We start from the raw sequence: 13,275 nt of genomic DNA on the forward strand, positions 1-13,275 counted from the left end.
CTATATCCTACTTAAAGAGTCTATCCAACAAGAAGATCTAACAATTGAAAATCATTTACCATGCTAATGGACACGAAAAGAAAGCTGGGGTGGCAATCCTTATATCAGACGAACTAGATTTTAAAACAAAGACTGTAATAAGAGATGAAGAAGGACACTATAACCTACTTAAAGGGTCTATCCAACAAGAAGATCTAACAATTGTAAATGTAAATTGTAAATGTCTCCTAACATGGGAGGAGCCAATTATATAAGGCAATTAATAACAAAAGCAAAGAAACACATTGACAACAATACAATAATAGTGGGGGACTTTAACACCCCCTTGACTGAAATGGACAGATCATCTAAGCAAAAGATCAACAAGGAAATAAAGACTTTAAATGAAACGCTGGATCAAATGGACTTCACAGACATATTCAGAACATTCCATCCCAAAGAAATGGAATATACATTCTTCTCTAGTGCCCATGGAACATTCTCCAGAATAGATCACATCCTAGGTCACAAATCAGGTCTCAACTGGTACCAAAAGATTGGGATTATTCCCTGCATATTTTCAGACCACAATGCTTTGAAACTAGAACTCATCACAAGAGGAAAGTCGGAAAGAACTCAAATACATGGAGGTTAAAGAGCATCCTACTAAAGAATGAATGGGTCAACCAGGAAATTAAAGAAGAATTTAAAAAAATTCATGGAAACCAATGAAAATGAAAACACAACTGTTCAAAATCCTTGGGATACAGCAAAGGCAGTCCTGAGAGGAAAGTATACAGCAATACGAGCCTTTCTCAAGAAACAAGAAAGGTCTCAAATACACAACCTAACCCTACACCTAAAGGAGCTGGAGAAAGAACAGCAAATAAAGCCTAAACCCAGCAGGAGAAGAGAAATAATAAAGATCAGAGCAGAAAACAATGAAATAGAAACCAAAAGAACAGTAGAACAGATCAACAAAACTAGGAGCTGGTTCTTTGAAAGAATTAACAAGATTGATAAACCCCTGGCCAGACTGATCAAAAAGAAAAGAGAAATGACCCAAATCAACAAAATCATGAATGAAAGAGGAGAGATCACAACCGACACCAAAGAAATACAAACAATTATAAGAACATATTATCAGCAACTCTATGCCAGCAAATTAGATAACCTGGAAGAAATGGGTGCATTCCTAGAGATGTATCAACTACCAAAACTGAACCAGGAAGAAATAGAAAACCTGAACAGACTATAACCACTAAGGAAATTGAAGCAGTCATCAAAAATCTCCCAAGAAACAAAAGCCCAGGGCCAGATGGCTTCCCAGGGGAATTCTATCAGACATTTAAAGAAGAATTAACACCTATTCTCCTGAAACTGTTCCAAAAAATAGAAATGGAAGGAAAACTTCCAAACTCATTTTATGAGGCCAGCATTACCTTGATCCCAAAACCAGACAAAGACCCCATCAAAAAGGAGAATGACAGACCAATATCCTTGATGAACATGGATGCAAAAATTCTCACCAAAATACTAGCCAATAGGATCTAACAGTACATTAAAAGGATTATTCACCATGACCAAATGTGATTTATCCCTGGGCTGCAAGGTTGGTTCAACATCCACAAATCAATCAACGTGATACAATACATTAACAAAGGAAAGAACAAGAATCATATGATCCTCTCAATAAATGCAGAAAAAGCATTTGACAAAGTACAGCACCCTTTCTTGATCAAAACTCTTCAGAGTATAGGGATAGAGGGTACATACCTCAATATCATAAAAGCCATCTATGAAAAACCTACAGCGAATATCATTCTCAGAGCTTTTCCCCTAAGGTCAGGAATGCGGCAGGGATGTCCACTGTCACCACTGCTATTCAACATAGTATTAGAAGTCCTAGCCACAGCAATCAGACAAAAAAAAGAAATCAAAGACATCCAAATCAGCAAAGAGGAAGTCAAACTCTCACTCTTTGCAGATGATATGATACTGTATGTGGAAAACCCAAAAGACTCCACCCCAAAACTGCTAGAACTCATACAAGAATTCAGTAAAGTAGCAGGATATAAAATCAATGCACAGAAATCAGTGGCATTCTTATACAACAACAACAAGGCAGAAGAGAGACAAATCAAGGAATCGATCCCATTTACAATTGCACCCAAAACCATTAGATACCTAGGAATAAATTTAATCAAAGAGACAAAGGATCTGGACTCAGAAAACTATAAAATACTCATGAAAGAAATTGAAGAAGACACAAAGAAATGGAAAAAGGTTCCATGCTCATGGATTGGAAGAATAAACATTGTGAAGATGTCAATGCTACCTAGAGCAATCTACACATTCAATGCAATCCCCATCAAAATACCATCCACTTTTTTCAAAGAAATGGAACAAATAATCCTAAAATTTGTATGGAACCAGGAGAGACCCCGAATAGCCAGAGGAATATTGAAAAAGAAAAGCAAAGCTGGCGGCATCACAATTCCGGACTTCCAGCTCTATTACAAAGCTGTCATCATCAAGACAGTATGGTACTGGCACAAAAACAGACACATACATCAATGGAACAGAATCGAGAGCCCAGAAATGGACCCTCAACTCTATGGTCAACTAATCTTTGACAAAGCAGGAAAGAATGTCCAATGGAAAAAAGACAGTCTCTTCAACAAATGGTGTTGGGAAAATTGGACAGCCACATGCAGAAAAATGAAACTGGACCATTTCCTTACACCACACACAAAAACAGACTCCAAATGGTTGAAAGACCTAAACGTGAGACAGGAGTCCATCAAAATCCTAAAGGAGAACACAGGTAGCAACCTATTCGACCTCAGCCACAGCAACTTCTTCCTAGAAACATCACCAAAGGCAAGGGAAGCGAGGGCAAAAATGAACTATTGGGATTTCATCAAGATAAAAAGCTTTTGCACAGCAAAAGAAACAGTCCACAAAACCAAAAGACAACCGACAGAATGGGAGAAAATATTTGCAAATGACATATCAGATAAAGGGCTAGTATCCAAAATCTATAAAGAACTTATCAAACTCAACGCCCAAAGAACAAATAATCCAATCAAGAAATGGGCAGAAGACATGAACAGACATTTTTCCAAAGAAGACATCCAAATGGCCAACAGACACATGAAAAAGTGATCAACATCACTCAGCATCAGGGAAATCCAAATCAAAACCTCAACGAGATACCACCTCACACCAGTCAGAATGGCTAAAATTAACAAGTCAGGGAATGACAGATGTTGGCGGGGATGTGGAGAAAGGGGAACCCTCCTACACTGTTGGTGGGAATGCAAGCTGGTGCAGCCACTCTGGAAAACAGTATGGAGGTTCCTCAAACAGTTGAAATTAGAGCTACCATATGATCCAGCAATTGCACTACTGGGTATTTACCCCAAAGATACAAAGGTAGGGATCCGAAGGGGTATGTGCACCCCAATGCTTATAGCAAAAATGTCCACAATAACCAAATTGTGGAAAGAGCCAAGATGTCCATCAACAGATGAATGGATAAAGAAGAAGTGGTATATATACACAATGGAATATTATGCAGCCATCAAAAGGAATGAGATCTTGCCATTTGCAACGACGTGGGTGGAACTGGAGGGTGTTATGCTGAGTGAAATAAGTCAATCAGAGAAAGACATGTATCATATGACCTCACTGATATGAGGAATTCTTAATCTCAGAAAACAAACTGAGGGTGCTGGAGTGGTGGGGGGTGGGAGGGATGGAATGGCTGGGTGATAGACATTGGGGAGGCTATGTGCTATGGTGAGCGCTGTGAATTGTGCAAGACTGTTGAATCACAGATCTGTACTTCTGAAACAAATAATGCAATATATGTTAAGAAAAAAAAGAAGAAGAAGAAGAAGATAGCAGGAGGGGAAGAATGAAGGGGAGTAAGTCGGAGGGGGAGATGAACCATGAGTGACGATGGACTCTGAAAACCAAACTGAGGGTTCTAGAGGGGAGGAGGGTAGGGGGATGGGTTAGCCTGGTGATGGGTATTAAAGAGGGCACATTCTGCGTGGAGCACTGGGTGTTATGCACAAACAATGAATCATGGAACAGTACATCAAAAACTAATGATGTAATGTATGGTGATTAACATAATAATAAAAAAATGGACAGAAGAAATGAACAGACATTTCTCCAAAGACATACAGATGGCCAACAGACACATGAAGAGATGCTCAATATCACTCATCATCAGGGAAATGCAAATCAAAACCACAATGAGGTATCACCTCACACTTGTCAGAATGACTAAAATAAAAAAACACAAGAAACAAAAAGTGTTGGCAAGGATGTGGAGAAAAAGGAACCCTCATGCCCTACTGGTGGGAATGTAAACTGGTGCAGCCACTGTGAAAAACAGTATGGAGGTTCCTCAAAATTTTAAAAATAGAACTGCCTTATGATCCAGCAATTACATTACTGGGTATTTACCCAAAGAATACAAAAACTGGAGGAAAAAAGAATACAAAAACACTGATTCTAAGGGATATATGCACCATTATGTGTATTATAGCATTATTTACAATAGCCAAATTATTGAAGCAGCCCAAGTGTCCATCGACAGATGAAGAGATAAAGAAGATGTGGTATATATACACAATGGAATATTATTTAGCTGTAAAAAGCATGAAATCTTGCCATTTGCAACAACATGGATGGATCTAAAGAGTATAATGCAAAACGAAATGTCAGAGAAAGACAAATACTATATGATTTCGCTCAGGTGGAATTTAAGAAACAAAACAAATGAACAAAGAAAAAAAAGAGACAAACCAAAAAACAGACTCTTAAACATAGAGAATAAACTGGTGGTTACCAGAGGGGGAGTCAAGGGGTGGGGATGGGTGAAATAGATGAAGGGGATTAAGAGTATATTTACCATGATAAGCATTGAGTAATGTGTAGAGTTGTTGAATCACTGTATTGTACACCTGCAACTAATATAACACTGTATGTTAACTATACCGGGATTTTTAAAATAAATAGATAATATTTTAATTTTAAAAGTTACTGTAACTTTGGTTTATAACTCCACTTTTTTGTTTTCTACATGATTTAAGAGACTAATGCATTAAAAAATTATTAGTCTAGTGGTGCCTGGGTGGTGCAGTCGGTTAAGTAGCTGCCTTTGGCTCAGGTCATGATCCCGGGGTCCTGCGATGGAGCCCCACATCAGGCTTCCCTGCTCAGCAGGGAGTGTGCTTCTCCCTCTGCCCCTCCCCGACTTGTGCTCTCTTTCTCTCAAATAAATAAAATCTTTTAAAAAAATTATTAGTCTAGAATTTTAGATACACAATGCACAAAGATGTAACTTGTGACATCAGTAACTGAAAAGGGGAGGACAGAGCAATATAGGAGCAAATTTTGTATGTTCCTGAATTTAACCTGATACAAATTCAGAGTAGAGTATTACAACTTTAGGATGTTAAATGTAATCCCCATGGTAACCACAAATAAAATCACTCTAAAATATACACGAAGGAAACAAGAAAAGTAAAAGTTTCACTACAAAAAATCAAACACAAAAGAAGGCAGTAAAGAAGGAAGTAAAGGACAAAGAAGCTTTAAGGCATATAGAAAACAAATAGCAAAATGACAGAAGTAAGCCCCTCATTATCTGTAATGACTTTCATGGATTAAACTCCCCAATCAAAAGACAGAGTTTGGCAGAATGGATTTTTAAAAATATGACTCAATATATGTCAATTATATCTCAATAAAACACACAAAAAAGATATGACCCAATTATATGCTATTTACAAGAGATTCACTTTAGATCAAAAGACAGAAATAGGTTGAGAGTGAAAGGATGGAAAAGTTATTTCATGCAAAAAGTAGCCAAAAGAGAGTAGGGACAGCTATACTAATAGAAAAATAGACTTTAAACCAAAAAGGTTATAAGAAATGTAAATGAACATTGTGTGTTAAAAGGTTCACTACAGCAAGACAGAATAATAATAAACACTTACACACCTAATAACAAACTGTCAAATATATGAAGTGAAAATTGACAGAATGAAGGAAGAAACAGTTCTTTAAAATAATTGGAGAATTCAATTTCAACAATGGATGAACAATAATGGATCAAACAAGATGGAAGATATGTAAGGAAATAGACTTGAACAACACAATAAACTAGCTAGATCTAACAAACATATGCAGAACTCTCTGCCCAAACACAAATAGCATACAGATTCTTCTGAAGTGCACAGGGACATTCTCCAGATTAGACCATATATTAGGCCACAAATCTAGTCTCAATAGATTTATTCTTTTTTTAAGATTTTATTTATTTATTTGACAGAGAGAGAGGTAGTGACAGCAGGAACACAAGGCAGGGGGAGTGGGAGAGGGAGAAGCAGGCTTCCCGCCGAGCAGGGAGCCCAATGCAGGACTAGATCCCAGGCCCCCGGGATCATGACCTGAGCTGAAGGCAGACGCTTAACGACTGAGCCACCCAGGCACCCCAGTCTCAATAGATTTAAAAGGATATCATGCAAAGCATCTTCTCTGACCACAATAGGATGAAGTTAGAAATCAATAATATAAGAAAAACTGTAAAATTCAAAAATTAATACATCCTTAAACAACCAGTGAGGCAAGGAAGGAATTACAAGGTAAATTAGAAAATACAACCTACCAAAACATGGGATGCAGTGAAAACACTACTAAAAGGGAAATCTGTAGTTGTAATTGCCCACATTAAAAAAGAAGAATGATCTCAAATCAATGACCTAATTTACAACTTAAGGAACTAGAAAAAGAACAAAGAAAACCAAAAGCAAACAGTAGGAAATAATAAAATTAGAGCAGAGATAAAATAGAGAATAGTAAAACATTAGAGAAAATCACTGAAATCAAAAGTAAATTCTCTCAAAAGATTGACAAACCTTTAGCTAGATGGACTAAGAAAAAAAAACAATACTCAACTTACTAAAATCAGAAATGAAAGTGGAGACATTACTACCAACTCTACAGAAATAAAGGATTATAAGAGAGTGCTGTGAATAATTGTGTCAATAAATTGTATAATCTAGATGAAATAGACAAATTCTTAAAAACACAAAACCTACCAAGATTAAATCATAAGGAAATAGAAAATCTGAGTATATACCTAACTAGTGAGGAGATTGATTCAGTAATCAAAAACCTCTTGACAAAGAAAAGCCCTGGGTCCAATGGCTTCATTGCTAAATTCTACCAAACACTTAAAGAATTAATAGTAATCCTTCTCAAACTCGTCCAAAAAAATGAAAAAGGAAGGTATATTTTCTAACTCATTTTATAAGTCCAGGTTTGCCCTGATACCAAAGCTAGATGAATAAACTACAAGAAAATGAAACTTCAGACCAATATCCTTGAGGAATATTGACGCAAAAATCCTCAACAAAATACTAGCATATACAGAATTCTATAGCACACAAAAAGGATTATACATCATGACCAAGTGGGAAATATTCCTAGAATACAAAGATTGTACAACATACAAAAACCAAAGAATGTAACATACCACATTAACAGAATGAAGGAGGAGAAAACTACATGAGCATCCCAGTTGACACAGAAAAAGCATTTGACAAAATCAACCCCTTTTTCATGAAAAAAAAATCTCAACAAATGAAAAATAGAAAGAAATCACCTCAGCATCATAAAGTCCACATATGAAAAGTCCAGAGGTAATACAATACTCAATGGGAAAGACTGAAAACTTTTCCTCTAAGATCAGGAACAAGATGAGGATACTCACTTTCACCATTTCTGTTCAGCATAGTATTCAAAGTCCTAGCCAGAGCAATTAGGCAAGAAAAGGAAATAAAAGGCATCCAAGTTGGAAAGGAAGAAGTAAAATTACCTGTTTTCAGATAAGATGATTTTGTATGTAGAAAACCCTTAAGATTCCATACCAAAAACATACAAAAAAAAAAAACCTGTTAGAACTAATAAATGAATTCAACAAAGTAACAGGATACAAAGTCAACACATGAAAATTAGTTGCACTTCTATACACTAAGAGAAAGAAGACCAAAAAAAAAAAAACTAAGAAAATAATTTTGAGGGACGCATGGGTGGCTCAGTCAGTTAAGCGTCTGCCTTCAGCTCAGGTCATGATCCTGGAGTCCTGGGATCAAGCCCCCACATTAGGCTCCCTGTTCAGTGGGGAGTCTCTTCTCCCTCTCTCTCTGCCCCTTTCCTCCGCTCATGCTCTCTCTCAAATAAATAAAAAATCTAAAGAAAGAAAGAAAACAATTTCAAGGGCATTTATTATCATGAGGACTGGGTATTACATGTAAGTGATGAATTACTAATTCTACTCCTGAAGCCAATATTACACTATATATTCTATATCTTAGCTAACTAGAATTTAAATTTAAAAAATTGGGAAAAAAGAAAACAATTTCACTTACAATAACATCAAAAAGAATAAAATACTTAGGAATAAACAACCAAGGTGAAAGACTTATACTTTGAAAACTACAAAGAATTACTGAAAGAAGTAAAAACACAAACTGAAAAACATCCTATGCACATGGTTTAGAAGACTATATTGTTAAGATATCAATATTACCCAAAGGAATATACAGATTCAGTGCAATCCCTATCAAAATCCAAATGTTATTTGTTGCAGAAAGAGAAAAATCCATCCTAAAATTCATATGGAACCTCAAGGGACCCTGAATAGCCAAAACAATATTGAAAAAGAACAAAGTTGGAGGTCTCCCACTTCCTGATTTCAAAACTTATTACAAGGCTACAGTATCAAAACAATGAAGTACCAGCATAAAGACTGACATATAGGTCAATGGAATAGAATAGAGAGCCCAGAAATACACCTTCATATATATAGTCAGATGATCTTCAACAAGAGTGCCAAGATCATTCAATAGGGAAAGGACAGTCTCTCAACTAGTGGTACTGGGAAATTTGGATATCCACATACAAGTGTCTAGAAGATGGTCCTTTACCTTACACCATATTAACAAATTGACTAAAAAAGAATCAAAGACCTAAAACTTTAAAACTCTTAGAGGAAAACATAAAGGGAAACCTCCATGACGTTGGATTTGGAATGATTTCTAGTTTAATGACACCAAAAGCACAGACCACAAAAGAAAGATATAAATTGGATTATACCAAAATTAAAAACTTCTGTGCATCAAAAAACAAAACAAAACAAAACAAAAACAGAGAGAAAAGGTAATTAAAAAATAGGATCGGGGGCCTGGGTGGCTCAGTCAGTTAAGCATCTGCCTTCAGCTCAGGTCATAATCCCAGGGTCCTGGGATCGAGCCCCATGTCAGGCTCCCTGCTCAGTGGGGAGTCTGCTTCTCCCTCTCACTCTCCCTCTGTGCTCTCTCTCTCAAATAAATAAACTCTTTAAAAAAATAGGATCAAATCTTTGCAAATCATATATCTGTTCAGGTATTAAAATTCATAATATGTAAAGAACACCTATAAACAACAACAACAAGGGAAAAAACTGATAAAAAATGGGCGAAGGATTTAATAAATATTTCTTCAAAGAAGATATACAAATGATCAATAAGCATATGAAAAGATATTCAACATTACTAATTAGGGAAATACAAATTAAAACTACTGTGAGCTACCACCCCACATCCATAGGATGGCTACTACCAAAAAAAAAAAAAAAAAAAAAAAGAAAGAAAAGAAAAGAAAAAAGAGATTAACAAGTGTTGACAAGGATGTGGGGAAATTAGAACCCTTGTGCACTGCTGATGGGAATGTAAAATGGTCTAGATGCTATAAACAGCTTAGCAATTGCTCAAAAATTTAAAATAAAATTACTGTATGATCCAGCCATTCCACTTTTGAGTATATATCCAAAAGAATCAAAAGCAGAATCTCAAAGAGATCTTTCTACATCCATTTTCACAGCAGTATTATTCACAATAGCCAAAAGGTGGAAGCAACCAAAGTATCTATCCATGGATGAAAGGATAAACAAAATGCGGTATATACATACAGTGGAATATTATTCAGCCTTAGAAAAGAAGGAAATTCTAACACATACTACAACATGGGTGAACCTTGTAGACATGCTAAATGAAAAAAGCCCATCACTAATAATAATAATAATAATAATAATACCGTATCATTCCACTCAAATTAGGTTTTTACAATGATCAAATTCATGGAGACAGAAGGTAGAATGGTGGTTGCCTGGGACTGGGGAAAGGGAGAATAGAGAATAATTGTTTAATGGGTACAGAGTTTTAATTTTGCACAATGAATAAAGTTCTGGAGATGGATGGTAGTGATATTTGCACCACAACATGAATATACTTAATGCCACTGAGCTGTTTACTTAAACATTGTTAAAATGACTAACTTTATGCTATGTGTATTTTACTACAATTTTTTAAAGATGACACAGTCCTCCATGTTGCACAACTACAGAGGGCACCATTTACATGGACCACACCGTAAAGGAGTCTCCCTGAAGTTGGTCAACTTGGAGGCCCTGAAGCCCCAACTCTCCTACCCATGGCAGACATTGCTAATCAATCTGTTCAAAGGTCCTGTTCATCCTGCACTGGGCTCTCAGAATTCTCCACGCTACACCCCAGACAAACCCTGCCAATTCCTCAGAACTGATTTATGAGATGCCATCATTAGCTCAATGACATCTTTGAAATCTGATGGAGAGAGCTGGGGACACAGATATAGCAGACCTGATCATTCCTTTATTGGAAGGGGTATGCACTGTTGCACTCTACAAGCCTGTGCGCCTAAAGAGATTTCAAGTTGAAGATTCAGATGACTTTCTTTGAAAATGTAGTGGCCCTGAATAAAGCCACGGGTACGGCAATTATGCCAGCGCCAATAGATTTGGATGATGCGGGCAGCGTGGAGCAAACGGCAGTAACGAAGGCGTATGCGCCACATGCGGACCCAGGATTGCAACTTGACGACTGCCCATTCTTGCCGCACATAGAAATCTAGGGCCAGGTGCTTCTTCCTCTCCAGCAGCTTCACCAGCATCTGCTTCCACCAGCGCTGAATGATACATGCTCTGAGTGCTGCGTGCAGCAGTGTACGGCGTACCAGGGTGCCCCGCCACCATGCTTGGATGAACATGGCCGCTTCCTGTTTCCCGGTGATCTTTTTTGGGGGACCTTGCAAGAGAAAATGGGACACTTAAGAAACTCATGCATTGCAGCCCTAAGATCTGCCAGGAAGAAGCCCTGATCTCTATCAACAATCATCCCTTTCTCCCACATTCAGCAGAGGCATTTTGGGCAAGAGCTGGACCCAGGAGACCAAGTAGGTGTTCTGCATCTGCCACTCTCTGATTAATGGACATGGACACAACATCTTGCCCTCTGAATCTCAGGGTCTCCATCTGAACTTGCAAAGGCACCCAGTTTTGCACGGACCTGGTTGGCCAGTCTAGAGCAAGAACACCATGATCTAGAGGTGAAAGAGATTCAAGTTTCACCTGGACCTGACCATTTACCTAAGATCCATGTCTCTTCTCTCAGACTCCTCCCATCTGCTGGAGAAGTGGCGTCTTTTCTTCTCCTGCCCTCTCACCTCTGACTTCAGGTTACACCAACAACCTACTGTCTCCCCTCTGCCTCACCAAAGTATTAAAAGATTCATCTGCCTCATACACTTTAAGAGCTTAAACACCAGTTAACACCTTCATCAGTACAAAGATACACATGCACACACACACTTCCAGACCCAATCTTTCTGTAGCTCTATCTTTGCATTCCCCAACACAGTCCCCACCTTGTAGCTCCCAAACTTGTGTAGTCTGAGTTCATACTCTTTGCCCACCTCCTTGGCACAATCCACACATTTTGGCCAGACCCACATCTCAGCTTAAGGAGGAAATGAGGGGAAAGGATAGCCAAGGAGGAGTCGATCTGTGTTCATTCTGTGTATGGTGACTATTCAACTCAGTTTGCCTGGTACCCTGGGTTTATGCCTGTTGTCCAGAGTAATGTTGATAAGTACCCCTTTCACTCACTGAAGCATCTCTCTTTAGACAATAAATTACATGGTCACAGACTTTTGGTTTGGGGTACTCCACTAGACCCCAAGGGTCAGAGATGTCACTAGTCAAGGCTCTCCCCAACATAGTAGAGCCTGGAACCATCAACCATGGAGGAGTGGAGAGGGTAGTAGGAGTGGTATGGGATTGTCAGGAGCAGAGTTACTTCCCCTTCTCCCCTTTGCTCCTTCAAGCTCTGTTCTACCAATGTGACTTCATCCTCTTTGACTATAACTTGGAAAATTCGCTGTCCAGTAATCAGAGTTTAGAGAAAAAAAACAATGGAGAAAGTAAGGGTACTCTCCTCATCACTAGGTGTCAAATCAACCACACAGATTCCTGGCATTTCCCGGGACCTTGGACATGAAAAGGGAATGGGGGAGTCCCATCCAAAGGAATCTATGGGAAATTTACTGCCCTCCCAGAAAGCTTGGGTGGATTTGACTATCTCTTATAAAACATTAAATGCCTGTGACTTGTGCTGGATGGTCAAATCCCCCTCAGGTCTGCACTTTACTAAATTACCCATGGTTAGGGGCAAGATGGTCCCATCACTCTCAGGTCTGGACTCCTCCAGCCACACACTGGCAGCAGAAGTGGAAGAAGAGGAAGAGATATGATGTCATAAGGGCACCTATGACTCAGGCACCAGAATGGCTTCCAGGAGTTGAGCCCCTTTCTAAGAAAAACCTAGAAGACCTGCCCTTTCCTTCCTACCAGAATGGCCAGAGTTCTGGCTACAAAGAACACCACAAATACTAACCCATTGACACAAAAGTGTATAATGATACTTACTAAAACCTGGCTAGTATTTATTAAATGGATTTCTGTTCATTTAAACAATGATATTCCAAAGAACAGAATGAGTGTGCTATGTACTGATATAGAAAGGTGTATCAGATTAGCAATCATCAAGTCAAAATGAATTCAATATAAATATATATTTATACACATGTATTGTAAGAGCATTATTTTTAGATAGGAAGATATACATAAAAATTAGCAATAATCATCTCTGATGAAGACAGCAGAATTGGGAGAACAGAATAAACTCCCTCATTGTGGCTAAACCTCCTATGTCTGGCCTAACTCTAGGTCATATAATTATCAGGCCTCTGGGAGAGCAGGACGCATACAGAACAGAAAATTCATAAAGCCCCCAGGACCAGCCAGGGTCTTCATCTCAGTCTCAAGTGGCCGCAAGTCCTCTCCCACCTTCCTCT

General features: G+C 38.2%; 1 protein-coding gene across 1 annotated transcript; it reads right to left on the reverse strand.

Moving 5' to 3' along the window:
- Positions 1-10,716: 10,716 nt before the first annotated feature.
- LOC112834123 (IQ domain-containing protein F5-like) lies at positions 10,717-12,643 on the reverse strand. Its single transcript, XM_025885595.2, has 2 exons — positions 12,578-12,643; positions 10,717-11,168 (listed from the first exon to the last, which is right to left on the reverse strand). The coding sequence occupies exons 1-2, from the start codon at positions 12,579-12,581 to the stop codon at positions 10,729-10,731; spliced, it is 444 nt and encodes a 147-aa protein (XP_025741380.1). The 5' UTR covers positions 12,582-12,643; the 3' UTR covers positions 10,717-10,728.
- Between the last annotated feature and the right edge of the window lie 632 nt (positions 12,644-13,275).

This window comes from Callorhinus ursinus, unplaced genomic scaffold, assembly GCF_003265705.2.
Source record: "Callorhinus ursinus isolate GAN/ISIS: 27379988/994484 unplaced genomic scaffold, GSC_fseal_2.0 scaffold15, whole genome shotgun sequence".
In the NCBI taxonomy this organism is placed as follows: Eukaryota; Metazoa; Chordata; class Mammalia; order Carnivora; family Otariidae; genus Callorhinus; species Callorhinus ursinus.